Below are 13,065 nucleotides of genomic sequence, written 5' to 3' on the forward strand. Positions count from 1 at the left end.
ACCTGAGGACATTTTAACTTCTTTAAGGCTGTAGCATCCTGAAGGTTGAAAGGATCTAGAGTACTTTATGGAATATGTGACACTGAAGAGATTCATTTGGCAGTGCAAAACAAGGCCCCCTTGGGTGTTATTAACAATTCATGCATTTAACAATTTCCAGAGGCAGTGTCTTAAATGACTCAGAATAAAGTAGATCACCAGCAGATTATACTCACTTAGAACATTTTCCCTCCTGGCTCAGTGAGCGTTCCAAGAAGGGGTTTAATGAGGTGGTGCATTAATCAGCCACCCCTGGGTCTGTATTGCTCCCTGAAATGGAGCTAATTGACTAATAAACAAATTTTCTAAAATATTCCTTACCTCTACACAGGATATATTAAGACGGATCACATGTCTCCAGCTGTTTACCTCAACCAACAAATATTTATTGATGAAATAAAGCTACGTGAGGGGTGACTTAGCAATAATTCAGCAAGCTGACTGGCAAAAGGACAAATCAGAATATAATTCTCAGCAACATCATAGGAGGCAAATGAAAATAAACTGTCAAAAGTAATAGTAACAAATGCATGTGTATAATAATTTACAAATCTTGTCATTTCTAGACAGTTTATTTGATTTTCACAACTATCATCAGTGGTGTTATTATCCTTTCTTTTACAAATGAGAGACTGTTCTTGAAAGAGTTCGGTAACTTTCCTAAGGTCACTGGCAAGTAGTTTTTCCCCAAATGTACTTCATTTCCTAAATTTTCCAATAACAGGAAATTTTGGAGGTAGTGTGTTATGTGGACAGGTTAGCAATGCAACAGCAGGATGGTGCCCTGGGAAGGACTCCAAGCAGTTAGTGCTCCAAAGATTGGAGAAGTACGCATTTGCCAGGCTAGAACACTGGAGTGGGTTGCCATTTCCTCCTGCAGGGGATCTTCCTGACCCAGGGATCGAACCCACGTCTCTTGCATTGGCAGGTGGATTCTTGACCACTGAGCCACCAGGGAAGCTTTAGGTGCCAATAGGAGAATGCATTTCTACCATCGCTCCACCAGGTGGCAGTGAAGGTCACCACAAGAAACAAGTGTTGTCACTATAGAGACAGGACTTGAAAGCAGTCAAAGCAGGAAGGAGGAAAGAGGCAAAACAATGCTATCTTTTAGAGTTACAAAAGCATACGTGTGCATATGTGTGCATGCCTCCATGTGCGTGCATGTGTTTGCAGGGCAGAGGAACTAAAAAATGAATGGAACTGTTACTGCATTCTATTCAGTTTCCCGTTCTGTTAGTGGGTAGAAGAATGAAAGACCTCAATATTTGCACTTCAGTACTTTACTGTGCCCTCTTAGCCCATGCCCGCAATCCCACCCCTGGATTTTGGATGTCCAGTGAGGTACTACATGATGTCCCAAATTATCACTGTGATTTAGCATAAAAGTGAATGTTCTCATGAGAGGAAGGCTGTGTGAATTCAGTGCATTAACAGCTCTGGCTGTGCCTATACGAGTGTCTTTCTCCACAAGTGTACACAACCTGTTTGCTGCTAGGGAAACTTGCAGCGTCCTCTAGGGAAAAGAACTTGATAGGTGAAGGAATCCAAGCTGCCTCTGGTGCTTTCCAGTTTAGTAGTAATCAGCATCACTACAGGTTAATTGCAAATTTTTTACCCCTGGATAAAGAAGAGTTCTCAACAAGAGCATCCCATAGCAGAAAATAGATGCACCTGGAAATGAAGAGTTAGAATCTATCTTTCCCACAGAATGATGTTTAGATGCCATCCTAACCCTTCTGAAAGTTAGGAAAAATTTTTCCATTTGTCTGGGCATATTTACCAACCCTGAGGACACCTCCACTCCATTAATAAAACCAGATTTTGGGGGGTGGGAGGGATGTTCAAGAAGTAGGGGATATATATATATATATGTGTGTGTGTGTATATATATATGGCTGATTCATGTAGTTTTACAGCAGAAGCCAACACATTATAAAGCAATTATCCTCCAATTAAAAATAAATTAAAAAGGAACTTCTAAGGTACTATGACTACTATACTTCAGCAGATGAGACATTAAATTACAGAGAATTTAAATCACTTATAAATGTAATGTTTTCCCTATAAATCACTTATAAATGTAATGTGAATTACTTATAAATGCAAATTAGTGTGCTAATTTTAAGTTGTGTTGCAATGACATATTATAAGAGAAAATATGTGTAATATAGTAACTGTTACTACTAGCAACTAGTGGCCATGTCTGTTTATAATTACATTTCTCTTGCTGGGTCTATAGGCTTATCTCAAATTTAACATAAACAAAAGTTTTAGCAATTTGATTTGTTACAGCTAAATAAAATACAACGGTTAAAAAAAACAAAAAAGGTCCCCATCAATCAGAAGAGTGTTGTACTCCGGGAGACTCTTTCTCCATCGGGGGCAGCTGCTTTTCTTCTGGCACTGATGGTAGATCAGGTGCTTTCTGCCCGCACCTTGAAACAGTGAAGCGAGTCATGCGAAGTGCTTCCTCATACCCTGGGAGGGTGTCCAGAGAGGAGGGCAGCTGGCCCAGGGAGCTGGGGGAGTGAGCCACAGCCAGGATCCTTCGAGCCGCAGGGCCGAACACTGACTGCAGGGCTAGGCAGGAAAGAACCGGAGTTCAAGTACATGTGGCATCTTCAGAAACCAGAGACTTACAGCACATGCAGTTCCCCTTGATTTATATTATTTTATGAAAAGGGTGTCTAGCCTCTGTCCCTTTTCTTTATTTACTCATTGGCTGCACTGGGTCTTCGCTGTTGCCCACAGGTTTTCTCCAGTTGTGGTGAAGAGGGGCTACTCTCTAGTTGGTGCGTGGGTTTCTCATTGCAGTGGATTCCCTTATTTCAGAGCACAGGCTCAGTAGCTGAGGAAGATAGGATTAGTTGTCCCACAGCATGTAGGATCCTCCTGGACCAGGAACTGAACCCGTGCCTCCTGCATTGGCAGGCAGATTCTTTACCACTGAGTCCCCAGGGAAGCCAAATCCCCCTTCATTTTCAACAAGTGTCAAAACTCATTGTCACTCTTGGCAACAGATGTTATAAAAGTCCTGTGAAGCTTGTGTAGAAACCAACTTCCCTCTTTGCTTTCTCAAATAATCTAAAATGTGTCCCCACATGTCATAACCCCTTTCTTTCCCCTTTACTAATTTAAAACCCTTTATGCCAACCCACTGAAGTTGCAGATCCCTTAGAAGTAATTGTTTCTGCCTATTTATGTTTCCCCGTAGACTGACAGTGAGAAAAGAAGCAGGAAAAGGTGAACAATGTGCTATAGCTCTCTCTTTTTTCAAAATAAATATTACAGCATATTTCCACCTGCTGTTCTGCCCAGTAGGTCACTCTCCAATTTTAGGAAAGAATATAATCCAAAGAAGAGAACAGAGGGAGATAAAGGAAAGTGTCTTATAACTATCAGGTGTTGGGCCTAATATTTAACAGAGTAAGACCTGGTGAATAAAGAATTTAAAGTATCCCATGACTAATTTTTCTAAAGATAAAAAATATAGTAAAGAGAAAATATAAGTTTGGCTTTCACAAAATCTAAGATGTTTTCAAAAAAGGGATATGTGCAGTGCTTAAAATAGTTTTATCAAAGTAATTGTTTATCAACTTGTAAATTTTTCCTATAAGACGTTTCCAATATCGTCTCTAACATTTCATTTCTTCCTTCATTCCATCATCAGACCATAAGTACAGCATCCGTGAGGGGCAAGGTCACCACACCATCAGGCATCTGGAAATTAAAGCTGCCCCAAGATTTAGAATCTTTAACACTATTCCCTCTTGGTACAGTGGGCTTCCCTGGTAGCTCAGCTGGTAAAGAATCCACCTGCAATGCGGAAGACCTGGGTTTGATCCCTGGGTTGGGAAGATTCCCTGGAGAAGGGAAAGGCTACCCCCGCCAGTATTCTTGCCTGGAGAATTCCATGGACTGTATAGTCCATGGGATCGCAGAGTCAGATACAACTGAATGACTTTTTATTTCTTGGTACAATGGATAAGAATCAACCTGACAATGCAGGGAACAAGGGTTCCATTCCTGGTCCCCGAAGATTTCACATGTCACGGAGCAACTAAACCCCTGTATCACAACTGCCGAACCCTGCTTGCTCTAGAGCCCATGCTCCCCAACCAGAGAAGCCATCACCATGTGAAGCCCTCATACCGAAACCAGAAAGTAGCCCCTTCCCCGGGGCAACTAGAGAAAGCCCGAATGCAGCAACGAAGACCCAGTGCAAGCAAAAATAATACGTGAATAAATAAATAAATCTAATACTGTTTGATCAATGTTTTTAAACCTTCGCACCAGGTGTTCTTTTAAACCCGGCTTCACTTCCCGTGTTACATGTCCATATACTCACAAGTGACCGTACTCTGGAGAGTGCTGTCATGGTCAAAAGCGATGACCGTCACTTCATAGGGTGGCTGGCCCTCCTCTCCCCCATTTTGCTGGCGATCCAGACAGCAGCGGAAGCACACAGAAGTCAGGCCGCACAGGAGAAGCAGTGCCCCGATGACCACCAGCAGCCTGCAAGGACCCCACGGAGTACTGAGAGCTCTGTGCTCCTTGTTTTGTTTTTTAAACCAATTTGCATAATCAGCCTTCAATGTCTGCATTTTAATTCTTGCTTGAATATTTTTTAGAATGCTTTTAAGATTTCAGTTCCAGGCTTTCCTGTCATATATATACTTCCTTATTTTGTCAGCAAGACTAAGTCAGTTCACTTGAACAATTCATGAGAGATTTAAATGCATTTTGGAGGGGCAAATTTTTACTGAAGTAGTCTCCTTTCTGTGGCTATTTCTAGAGTTGACCCTGAGAAAATACACAACAATCTGTTGATGTTAGCCCAGGAGATGGTATTGAAATAGGAAATCCTGCTATATTGTCACATAGGTTAGTGATGAGGAAAAGAGGCTTTACTCCGTGAGATGTTAGGTAAGTAGGCTCAATATCTCAGATTTTTTCCCCTCTGTTGTCAATATATTTAAAAATGAAAAAAAAAAAAACCACTTAAAAACTAATACCCCTGAGAAACGCTTCCTTTTAAATGTCTTTTTGGGTAACATAGCTGAAACTTACCATATATACCAGAGATGTACCCAGTCTGTGGTCAGGCAGCTATGGAGAAAGAATAATAATTTTATTTTGCAATAAAAATATAATCAATGCCTGTTATACTTTCAGAATCAGAAATATGAGTTACAAAAATGTATGATACCTTTATAATAAAAGCGTTACAGGTTATGTTAACTTCAATGTAACCAGCTAAATCTATCATGAAATGGGATGCCTTTAGTAGTGGTTTATTCATCGTGCATGCTGTTGCTTCAGTTGTGTCCGACTTTTTTGCAACCCTATGGACTGTAACCCGCCAGGCTCCCCTGTCCATGGGATTCTCCAAGCAAGAACACTGAAGTGGGTTGCCATGCCCTCCCCCAGGGGATCTTCCTGACCCAGGGATCGAACCTGAGTCTCTTACATCTCCTGCATTAGCAGGCAGGTTCTTTACCACTAGTGCCACCTGGGAAGGCCAGAAGCGGTTTATACCATCAGGTAAATCACTATAAGACAGACTAAACTAGTTATCATTAAAGTAATGTTAATAGAACATGTAACCACAATCATTGTAAACAGTTTTGATGACGATTATCAAGAAAGAACTTGCAGAATAAGCTTACAAAGAGTAAAAATGAATGTGACAGTTAAGGTTTGTATATATTTGAAGTCAATAGCTTAAATATAAAGAATATTTCAATTATAAGCATGAACATTTATAATTTGTTTTACAAGCTGTTGCAAAAAGGGCGACTATATAGGTAAACAATAGAGCCCTACTATATAGCACATGGAACTATATTCAGTGACCTGTAATAATCTATAATGGAAAAGAATATGAAAAAGAATATGTATATATATAACTTAATCCTTTTGCTGTACCCTAGAAACTAACACAATATTATAAATCAACTATATTTTGATAAAAAATAAAAAGCAGAAACAAAGGGGAAAAAAAGAAAAAGAGGGGGGTCACAATAAAACCATAAAAACACCCACTATAAAAAGGGCTTTAAATTTTCACATCCAGGATCAAAACTGATAAGCATATCCCCTGAGGCCAAACAAGAAGCAGGGGTGGGGGGGTGGAATGTAAAAACCAACTCCATCATGATGAAAGCTAATTCAATACTCTGAATGAACTAGGGCAATTATCAATTTTCTCTACAGAATGAAGAAAATATGGATTGCATGGGACAAGAAGTGGAATAAGTTTGTAAGTAGGAAGAGAAGGGGAAGGAAAACATTTGTTACTGAAGATAATTATTAATGCATTTAATAATCCTTTCTGATATAGTGATCTGTTGAAATCTATTGAAATCTACTTCTCTATCCTCTCTGCACAGTTGTAGACCATACAGTTTGTTTCATCAATAAACAGTGTCTCTAAGTGTCCTCATATTTCTCATTCGTTCAAAGCCTCTTCCAGTTCTACAGCGTTATGATTCTGATTCTATTAAAAGTAACACTCCTACAGTGGTAGGCGTGTAAAACCTCAAAGAGCATGTGACAAGTAATGAAGGCCATTGCCATTCCCCCTGGGTTTAACAGACTTGGCTGTTGGGAAACTCTTTCCGTGGCTAAATATGTATTTTTCTTCAAGCTAAGTAAGTCTTTTACTCAAACTGTCCCTGCTTCCTTAAAACAGTTTACCTCCAAGAGGAGTGAATCTCTTCCCTTTTTCATCTTGGTGTCCTGTGTCTACACGAGACCTAATTGTGACAGATTTAGATGGAGGGATAATCACCTCAAAGTGAGAGCTAAGTGACACCTGCAATAAATACTGTTGTTACTGTGATTGTTGTGTAGTCTCTAAGTTTTGTCTGACTCAGTTGACACTGCATGGACTGTAGCCCACCAGGCTCCTCTGTCCATGGGATTTCCCAGGCAAGAATACTGGAGTGGGTTGCCATTTCTTTCTCCAGGGAATTTTCCTGGCTCAGGGATCAAACTTGCACATCTCTTGCATCTTCTGTGTTGGCAGGCGGATTCCTTACTATTGAGCCACCAGGAAAGTCCAATAAATATTAACGTGCCCTAAAAAATAGGAAATGCTCTGCATATCTGAAATGGTGGTTCTACTCTAGCAATCACCCAGGTTTATCTGTCTGAGTCTAGTGAATTCTGTCTGCCCCAGTGAGTCACTGAGAAGCATGGGAAAGAAAATCTTTCCCAAATCTCTGTGACTGTATAAACTGAGATTACTTCCTATCAAAAAAGTTTTGATAGGAAGATTGGCTTTGGAAAAAAGTGCTGTCAGCAGTATTATTTTGAGTGTTTAGGATGACTGGAATGCTTACTTGTTTTTGGAGAACCCGTCTGTGAGATCAGTGGGTGGAGGCCCATTTAAGTAGAAATAGGGAAATCACAGCTATCTGATGACATTTGACCCTGTTTGGGGTGTTGATGTTTTTGTCTGTCTCGCCTTCCTTCCACTGAGCATTCTCAGATACTTACTGTTCAGGACTGACACAGTTCTCCTCACATCTTGCCCGAGGAAGCTGTAGGAAGGGAAATAATCTCAGACAGGGAAATGGTCTCATTTGCTCTGCTCAGCAGCCTATGTGTCACCCTCATGACTGTGCCGTCAGGTTAGCGGGTGAGAGCGTAGTAAATACAAGGACAAGGTCATAGGGTCAATCATGGTTAGGACTGTTTTCATCTCTCCTATGCCTGATCTTTATTAAATTCAAAGTGGGAAAGCCTGCAAGAGCAAATGTCTACTCTGATTTGGTTCTTCTTTTTTTCCGTGGTGGGGAGGGAGCATCTTTTATGAATGAGATGCAGTGTTTATACCAATTTGTTCATCTTAGAAACTTTCTCATCTGTCCCCCAGACAGATCCTTCAAATTCTCTCTCATTTACAAGTTGAATTCAACCCCAGTGTTCTTTTTTTATTTCCTCTGTACATCAATAACTCACTGGCAATACTTCAATCTAAAATTAAGAGTTAAAAAAAAAGCAACTCAGTGCCTTAGTGGTGGTAATTCTGTATTTAATTCTGTGTAGTACTATTTACTATCTGAGTAAAACATTTTGAAAACATGACTTAAGATTAAGCTAGATATGTCATTCAGCTTGTTCAGAGGGCAAATATTAAAACAAAAGCAAAAACTCACCATACAAGAGAAGAAGGGGGGAAGGGAGTGGAAGAACTATTTATTGAATAGCTACTCTCTGCCAGCCAGATTGCTAAGAATTTTTAAGATTTCATAACATTTCAGCACAGTAACCATGCCAGTGGGTACTTTACTTTGAAATGTTAAGGGTCTAAGGCATAGACATTTAAGTAACATGACAACTGCACATACCTATAGATTTGGCCAGAATTCCAAACCAAATTCTATCATGTGTTCATGTTGAATGAATTACTGGAACCAGAGACAGACTGCTCTAACTCCTTGACATTGCTGTCAGATCCCTTCTACTCCCAGGAAAGAAATCTTCCACCGCCTCTTCTAGGTATGTTTCAGTTGACTTTCTCCTTCTAAGACTCTCTAGGTAAATTTTTGTTCTAAAAACTGTTTCACTCTTCCAGTAACTTGGATGATTTGATATTATAGGAAATCAACAATAAATGCCCCAAAATTTCTCTAAGGAGATGGAAATTTGTACTTATTGAGAATTGGGAGCAGGGGGACACTCAGACTCATGACTTTGGGTGAAAAGGACTTATAAAAGAACTAACAGCTGACTTCTGCAAAAAACACTTGAGAAACTCCTGGTTTCACTAAAGATGACAAAGTATGGGTTTCCTCCATCCATCCACAGGACTTCGTTTTGCTTTCTTTACTAAAGGAAAATAAAAAAGCCTAAGGTGGTTAGTAGATAAAACATCCCTTTTCAAGCCTGTTACAAAAAGAGAAGAAATGAGAAAAGAAATTTGGAAGGGAAGAACAGGAAGAGAAGAGGAAGCAAAAAGAAAATACAAGGAAAAGATATGGGTTCAGGCCCTCAATTAACTGGTGTATAGGAAGCAAACAGACAGCAACCTTCCTGTTAGGAGCTGTACAGAAATTGGAAGCCAACCCATTTCATCATTTGCTTTTCTTCTTAGTAGATTTCATAACTGAATAAACTTCTCTCTGACAATGGTCTGGAATCCCTCAGTCCAATGACCCTTTCTCAATTGAGTTACTTAGAATCTCCTGCTTCTCAATGGAGAGAAATAAAAGGTCCAAATTACCTTTAAAGAGTTTTCTGTCTCTTAACTTATCTCTGACCGGGAGGCACCTAAACTGCTAGAGTGGTATTAAGGCTGATGTGGGACATACCGTTTAGGAGAATTATGTTCTTGGTTTTAATAATTTACTTGAGAACCTTTTTCTTTTTTTGGCCACATGAGTGGCTTACTTTTTGGACCTTAATTCCCCCACTAGGGATTGAACCTGTGCCCCCTGCAGTGGAAGCATGGTGTCCTAACCACCAGACCACCAGGGAAGTCTCAATAATTTACTTGAGATTTTGAGGGCTAGGTGATAAGACACTAAAAGAGAGAAATATACATAACAGACACTTCTAAATTGCCTTCGCTATCCTACTTGTATATATGTCCTTCTTTTCATTGATGTCATTCGTCACAGGTCACTATGTAACCCTATAATACTAAGGGAACATTCTAGTTAATTCTTTTCCCCTCCCACCCCTTTGGTTCGAAAGTATATGTCTTTCCCCCTCATTCAGTTTTCGCCCAGGTTCTTTTGACAGTTGGCTTATCTGAGAAACAAACAAAAGTCTCCTTCCTGCATTTTCACGACTCACCTGGGTGAAATACACCAGGGCGGAGGCCATCAGAGCTGGGGACTGCAGTCCCATCTGGCTGGACTCTTACTTCTCCAGATCAGGCACTGGGCATCCGTCGTCTCCCTTCTGTGCTCTGGGCCATGTCTGACTTCTTGACCTAGAGGACTTAAGGACAGAAACTTCTCTCAGCAATACTCTGGTTTTTCCTCCTCTGTCTCTTTCTCTCCTCTCACTCTCTGTAGTTGTTGTTTTCTGTAATTTTTCTCTCCCCTTTCATCCTAGCTTCTTTCTCTACTTCTGCCCCTGGGCTCAAGGTCTCTACATTTGCTTCCCTGCCCCTCCTTTTCTTCCATTCTACTTTTAGTCCTTTCTAGATGCCTTGTCCACACTGCCTCCAAAAGGACAACTCTCAGGAAGGACACGTAAGTCCTGTGAATTAGGTATTTTTCTAGGCAGTGGTAAGAAACTGGACTTGAAGGGGGATCAAAGGGAGACCAAATAAAGTCTCTTTTCCATCAGAAAAGGAGTAATATTCTTGGCCCTTCACCCAAGCACTCCAGGATGACTGTTGCTGGTTGAAAGTCACCCTGCCAACTTCCATTCACACTGGCTCTCCATGTGATTAGCCCTCCTCTCTTGCTCTTGGAAACCACCCCCCTTTACTATGTTGATAATCAACTCTCCTGGTTCTGGGTCATTTATTTCTAGACACTGGAGTAGGGCTGAGAGGTTGCCAAATGAACTGGAAAGCTATAGCATCTTTGGAAAAGCAAGTTTGGAAATTAGAATTTCTGGATGCTGTCCTTGAAGTTGCCCTCCACACTGACTTCAATTCTTATTGAAATAGTGAAAAATCAAACAGACATTTCTAAAACAAGACTCAAGATCTATATGTCTCTCTGTCTCTCTCATTTAATCTAAAGTCAGAGCCAAAATAAGTACCCATGGAAAGGACATAGAATATTTATAGAGATACACCTCTCTAGGGACAAATGAATGCTGCATAAATGATGTGTGGTTAAGCCAATAATCTTTTAATACAAAATATTAAGAATTTTTTTAAAAGAAATTATTTCATAGGAAAATTGGGCATTTGTTTACAGGGATCTATCTCATAAAAATTGAGAGAAAAAAAAAAAAGCAACTTTTGTATCCTTCCTAACTCTGAAAATCTGATTTTACTGAGTTATTGAAGGAAGACCATTGGGGGCAGTTGGTTCTAAAAACCCTCACACAGCATAACAATGTGATACAAGAATGGAGAATATAAACTCAATTTTTTTTTTCTTAGCCAAGGAATTCAAACAGTGAGAGAAAAAGTTGGTACAATACTGATGATCCAAAATCATTCATTTTCAGAAATAAATGAGCACTACGTCATTTTTTGTTTGTTTTGGGTTTTTTTTCTTTTTTTTTAATTTTATTTTTAAACTTTACATAATTGTATTAGTTTTGCCAAATATCAAAATGAATCCATCACAGGTATAAATATAACAGTATGTTCCAAATTTCAGCAGAAGAGGGGCCAGGTAGGAGGCATTTTACAGGACAAAGGTGGCAGAATCTTGGCCCTTCACTAAATTATCATATAATTTCTCAGTCCTCAATTTTCCGATTCATGAACTAGGAATGGAATGCCCGTGAGACCTGCCCTAGATGTTGTTCCATAGAAAAAATACAATCAGAGACATGAAGGAATTTTGATTAGAGTATTTCTATTCAGAGTGTGATGTAGCATCATTAAACTTGCTCTTCTCTTACTCATGTCAGAGACAGTGGGCCATCATGGCTAAGACTCCAGCTACATTGTCTGTGGAGTGAAATACTTACTTGGTCACTTATTAGCTGTGGGATCTTGAGCAAGATATTACATCTCTCTGTTGGCTCAGTTTCATCCTATATAAAATGGATAATAGTAATAATAATAATTGCTGTTATTGTTCATTGTTTAGTTACTGAGTTGTGTCTAACTCTTTGTGACCCCATGAACTGCAGCACACCAGGCTTCCCTACCCTTCACTGTCTCTCGGAGTTTGCTCCAACTCATGTCCATTGAGTTGGTGATGCCATCCAACCATCTCATCCTCTGCTGCCCTCTTCTCCTCTGCCCTCAATCTTTCTCAGCATCAGGATTTTTGCCAATGAGTCAGCTCTTTGCATCAGGTAGCCAAAGTATTGGAGCTTCAGCTCCAGCATCAGTCCTTCCAGTGAATATGCAGGGTTGATTTCCTTTTGTATTGACTGGTTTGATCTCCTTGAAGTCCAAGGGACTCTCAAGAGTCTTCTCCAGAACCGTAATTCAAAAGCATCAAGTTACTTCATACACTTATGGCGGCTCAGATGCTAAAGAATCTGCCTGCAATGCAGGAGACATGGATTCAATCTCTGGGTTGGGAAGATCCCCTGGGGAAGGGAATGGCTACCCACTCCAGTATTCTTGCATGAGAAATCCCATGGACAGAGGAACCTGGTGGGCTACCGTCCATGGGTTTGCAAAGAGTTGGACATGACTGAATGACTAACACTAACTTTTATACATTTAGATTAAATATGTTAATGTGTATGAAATACATATACCGTGAATGTAGTGAAAAACGGCTTAGTCATGTCTGACTCTTTGTGACCCCATGGACTGTATTCCACCAGGCTACATATACAACCCTGATATGAAAAAAATATTTTGTGAGTGTTAGCCAGGATTATTTTGATTTCCACTCAGTTTCAGCAATGACTTTTACCATCAATAGACTGCAAAACATGTCCTCCTGCTTCATGTATTGTCACCATGACCTTGTTTTAGCTTTCTTGGGATTCCTGTTCTTGAATATTTCCCCTTGCTACCCTGGCCCTCTTCTCTCCCAATCATGCCAGCCGTCACCTGCATGAACAGGTTTTCCTATTAACATGACATTTTTCACCCCCATTGCACTTTCCTGCCTTGTGATTGCCATCATCTCTTTGCCCTCCAGCTTCCTAACAAGTTAGAACAAATGGAATTCTGTTAATGACCTTCTTGTTATTTTTCTTAGAATTACTGCTGCTGCTTCCCCTCCCCCACCCCTCTCTCCACCACTGGGTTAGTGAAAGAGAACTTCTTGTTTATTCAAATGGAAGTGATTATGCCTTGTGGCAGTTTTAACTCTGAGCTCAGTCTCTATCAAAGCATCCATGTAGGGACTGATGAGAGAGGAAAGAGAAGGCAAGTGAGAAGACTGAAGACAATCTGCATTGGAA

The 13,065-nt window shown here is 40.2% G+C and overlaps 1 protein-coding gene across 1 annotated transcript; it reads right to left on the minus strand.

Annotated features, from left to right (window-relative positions):
- Positions 1 to 395: 395 nt before the first annotated feature.
- Positions 396 to 10,359, minus strand: TMEM52B (transmembrane protein 52B). Its single transcript, NM_001102525.3, has 5 exons — positions 9,850 to 10,359; positions 7,546 to 7,589; positions 5,113 to 5,151; positions 4,391 to 4,557; positions 396 to 2,622 (listed from the first exon to the last, which is right to left on the minus strand). The coding sequence occupies exons 1-5, from the start codon at positions 9,901 to 9,903 to the stop codon at positions 2,378 to 2,380; spliced, it is 549 nt and encodes a 182-aa protein (NP_001095995.2). The 5' UTR covers positions 9,904 to 10,359; the 3' UTR covers positions 396 to 2,377.
- Between the last annotated feature and the right edge of the window lie 2,706 nt (positions 10,360 to 13,065).

Source organism: Bos taurus, chromosome 5 (assembly GCF_002263795.3).
Source record: "Bos taurus isolate L1 Dominette 01449 registration number 42190680 breed Hereford chromosome 5, ARS-UCD2.0, whole genome shotgun sequence".
NCBI lineage: Eukaryota > Metazoa > Chordata > Mammalia > Artiodactyla > Bovidae > Bos > Bos taurus.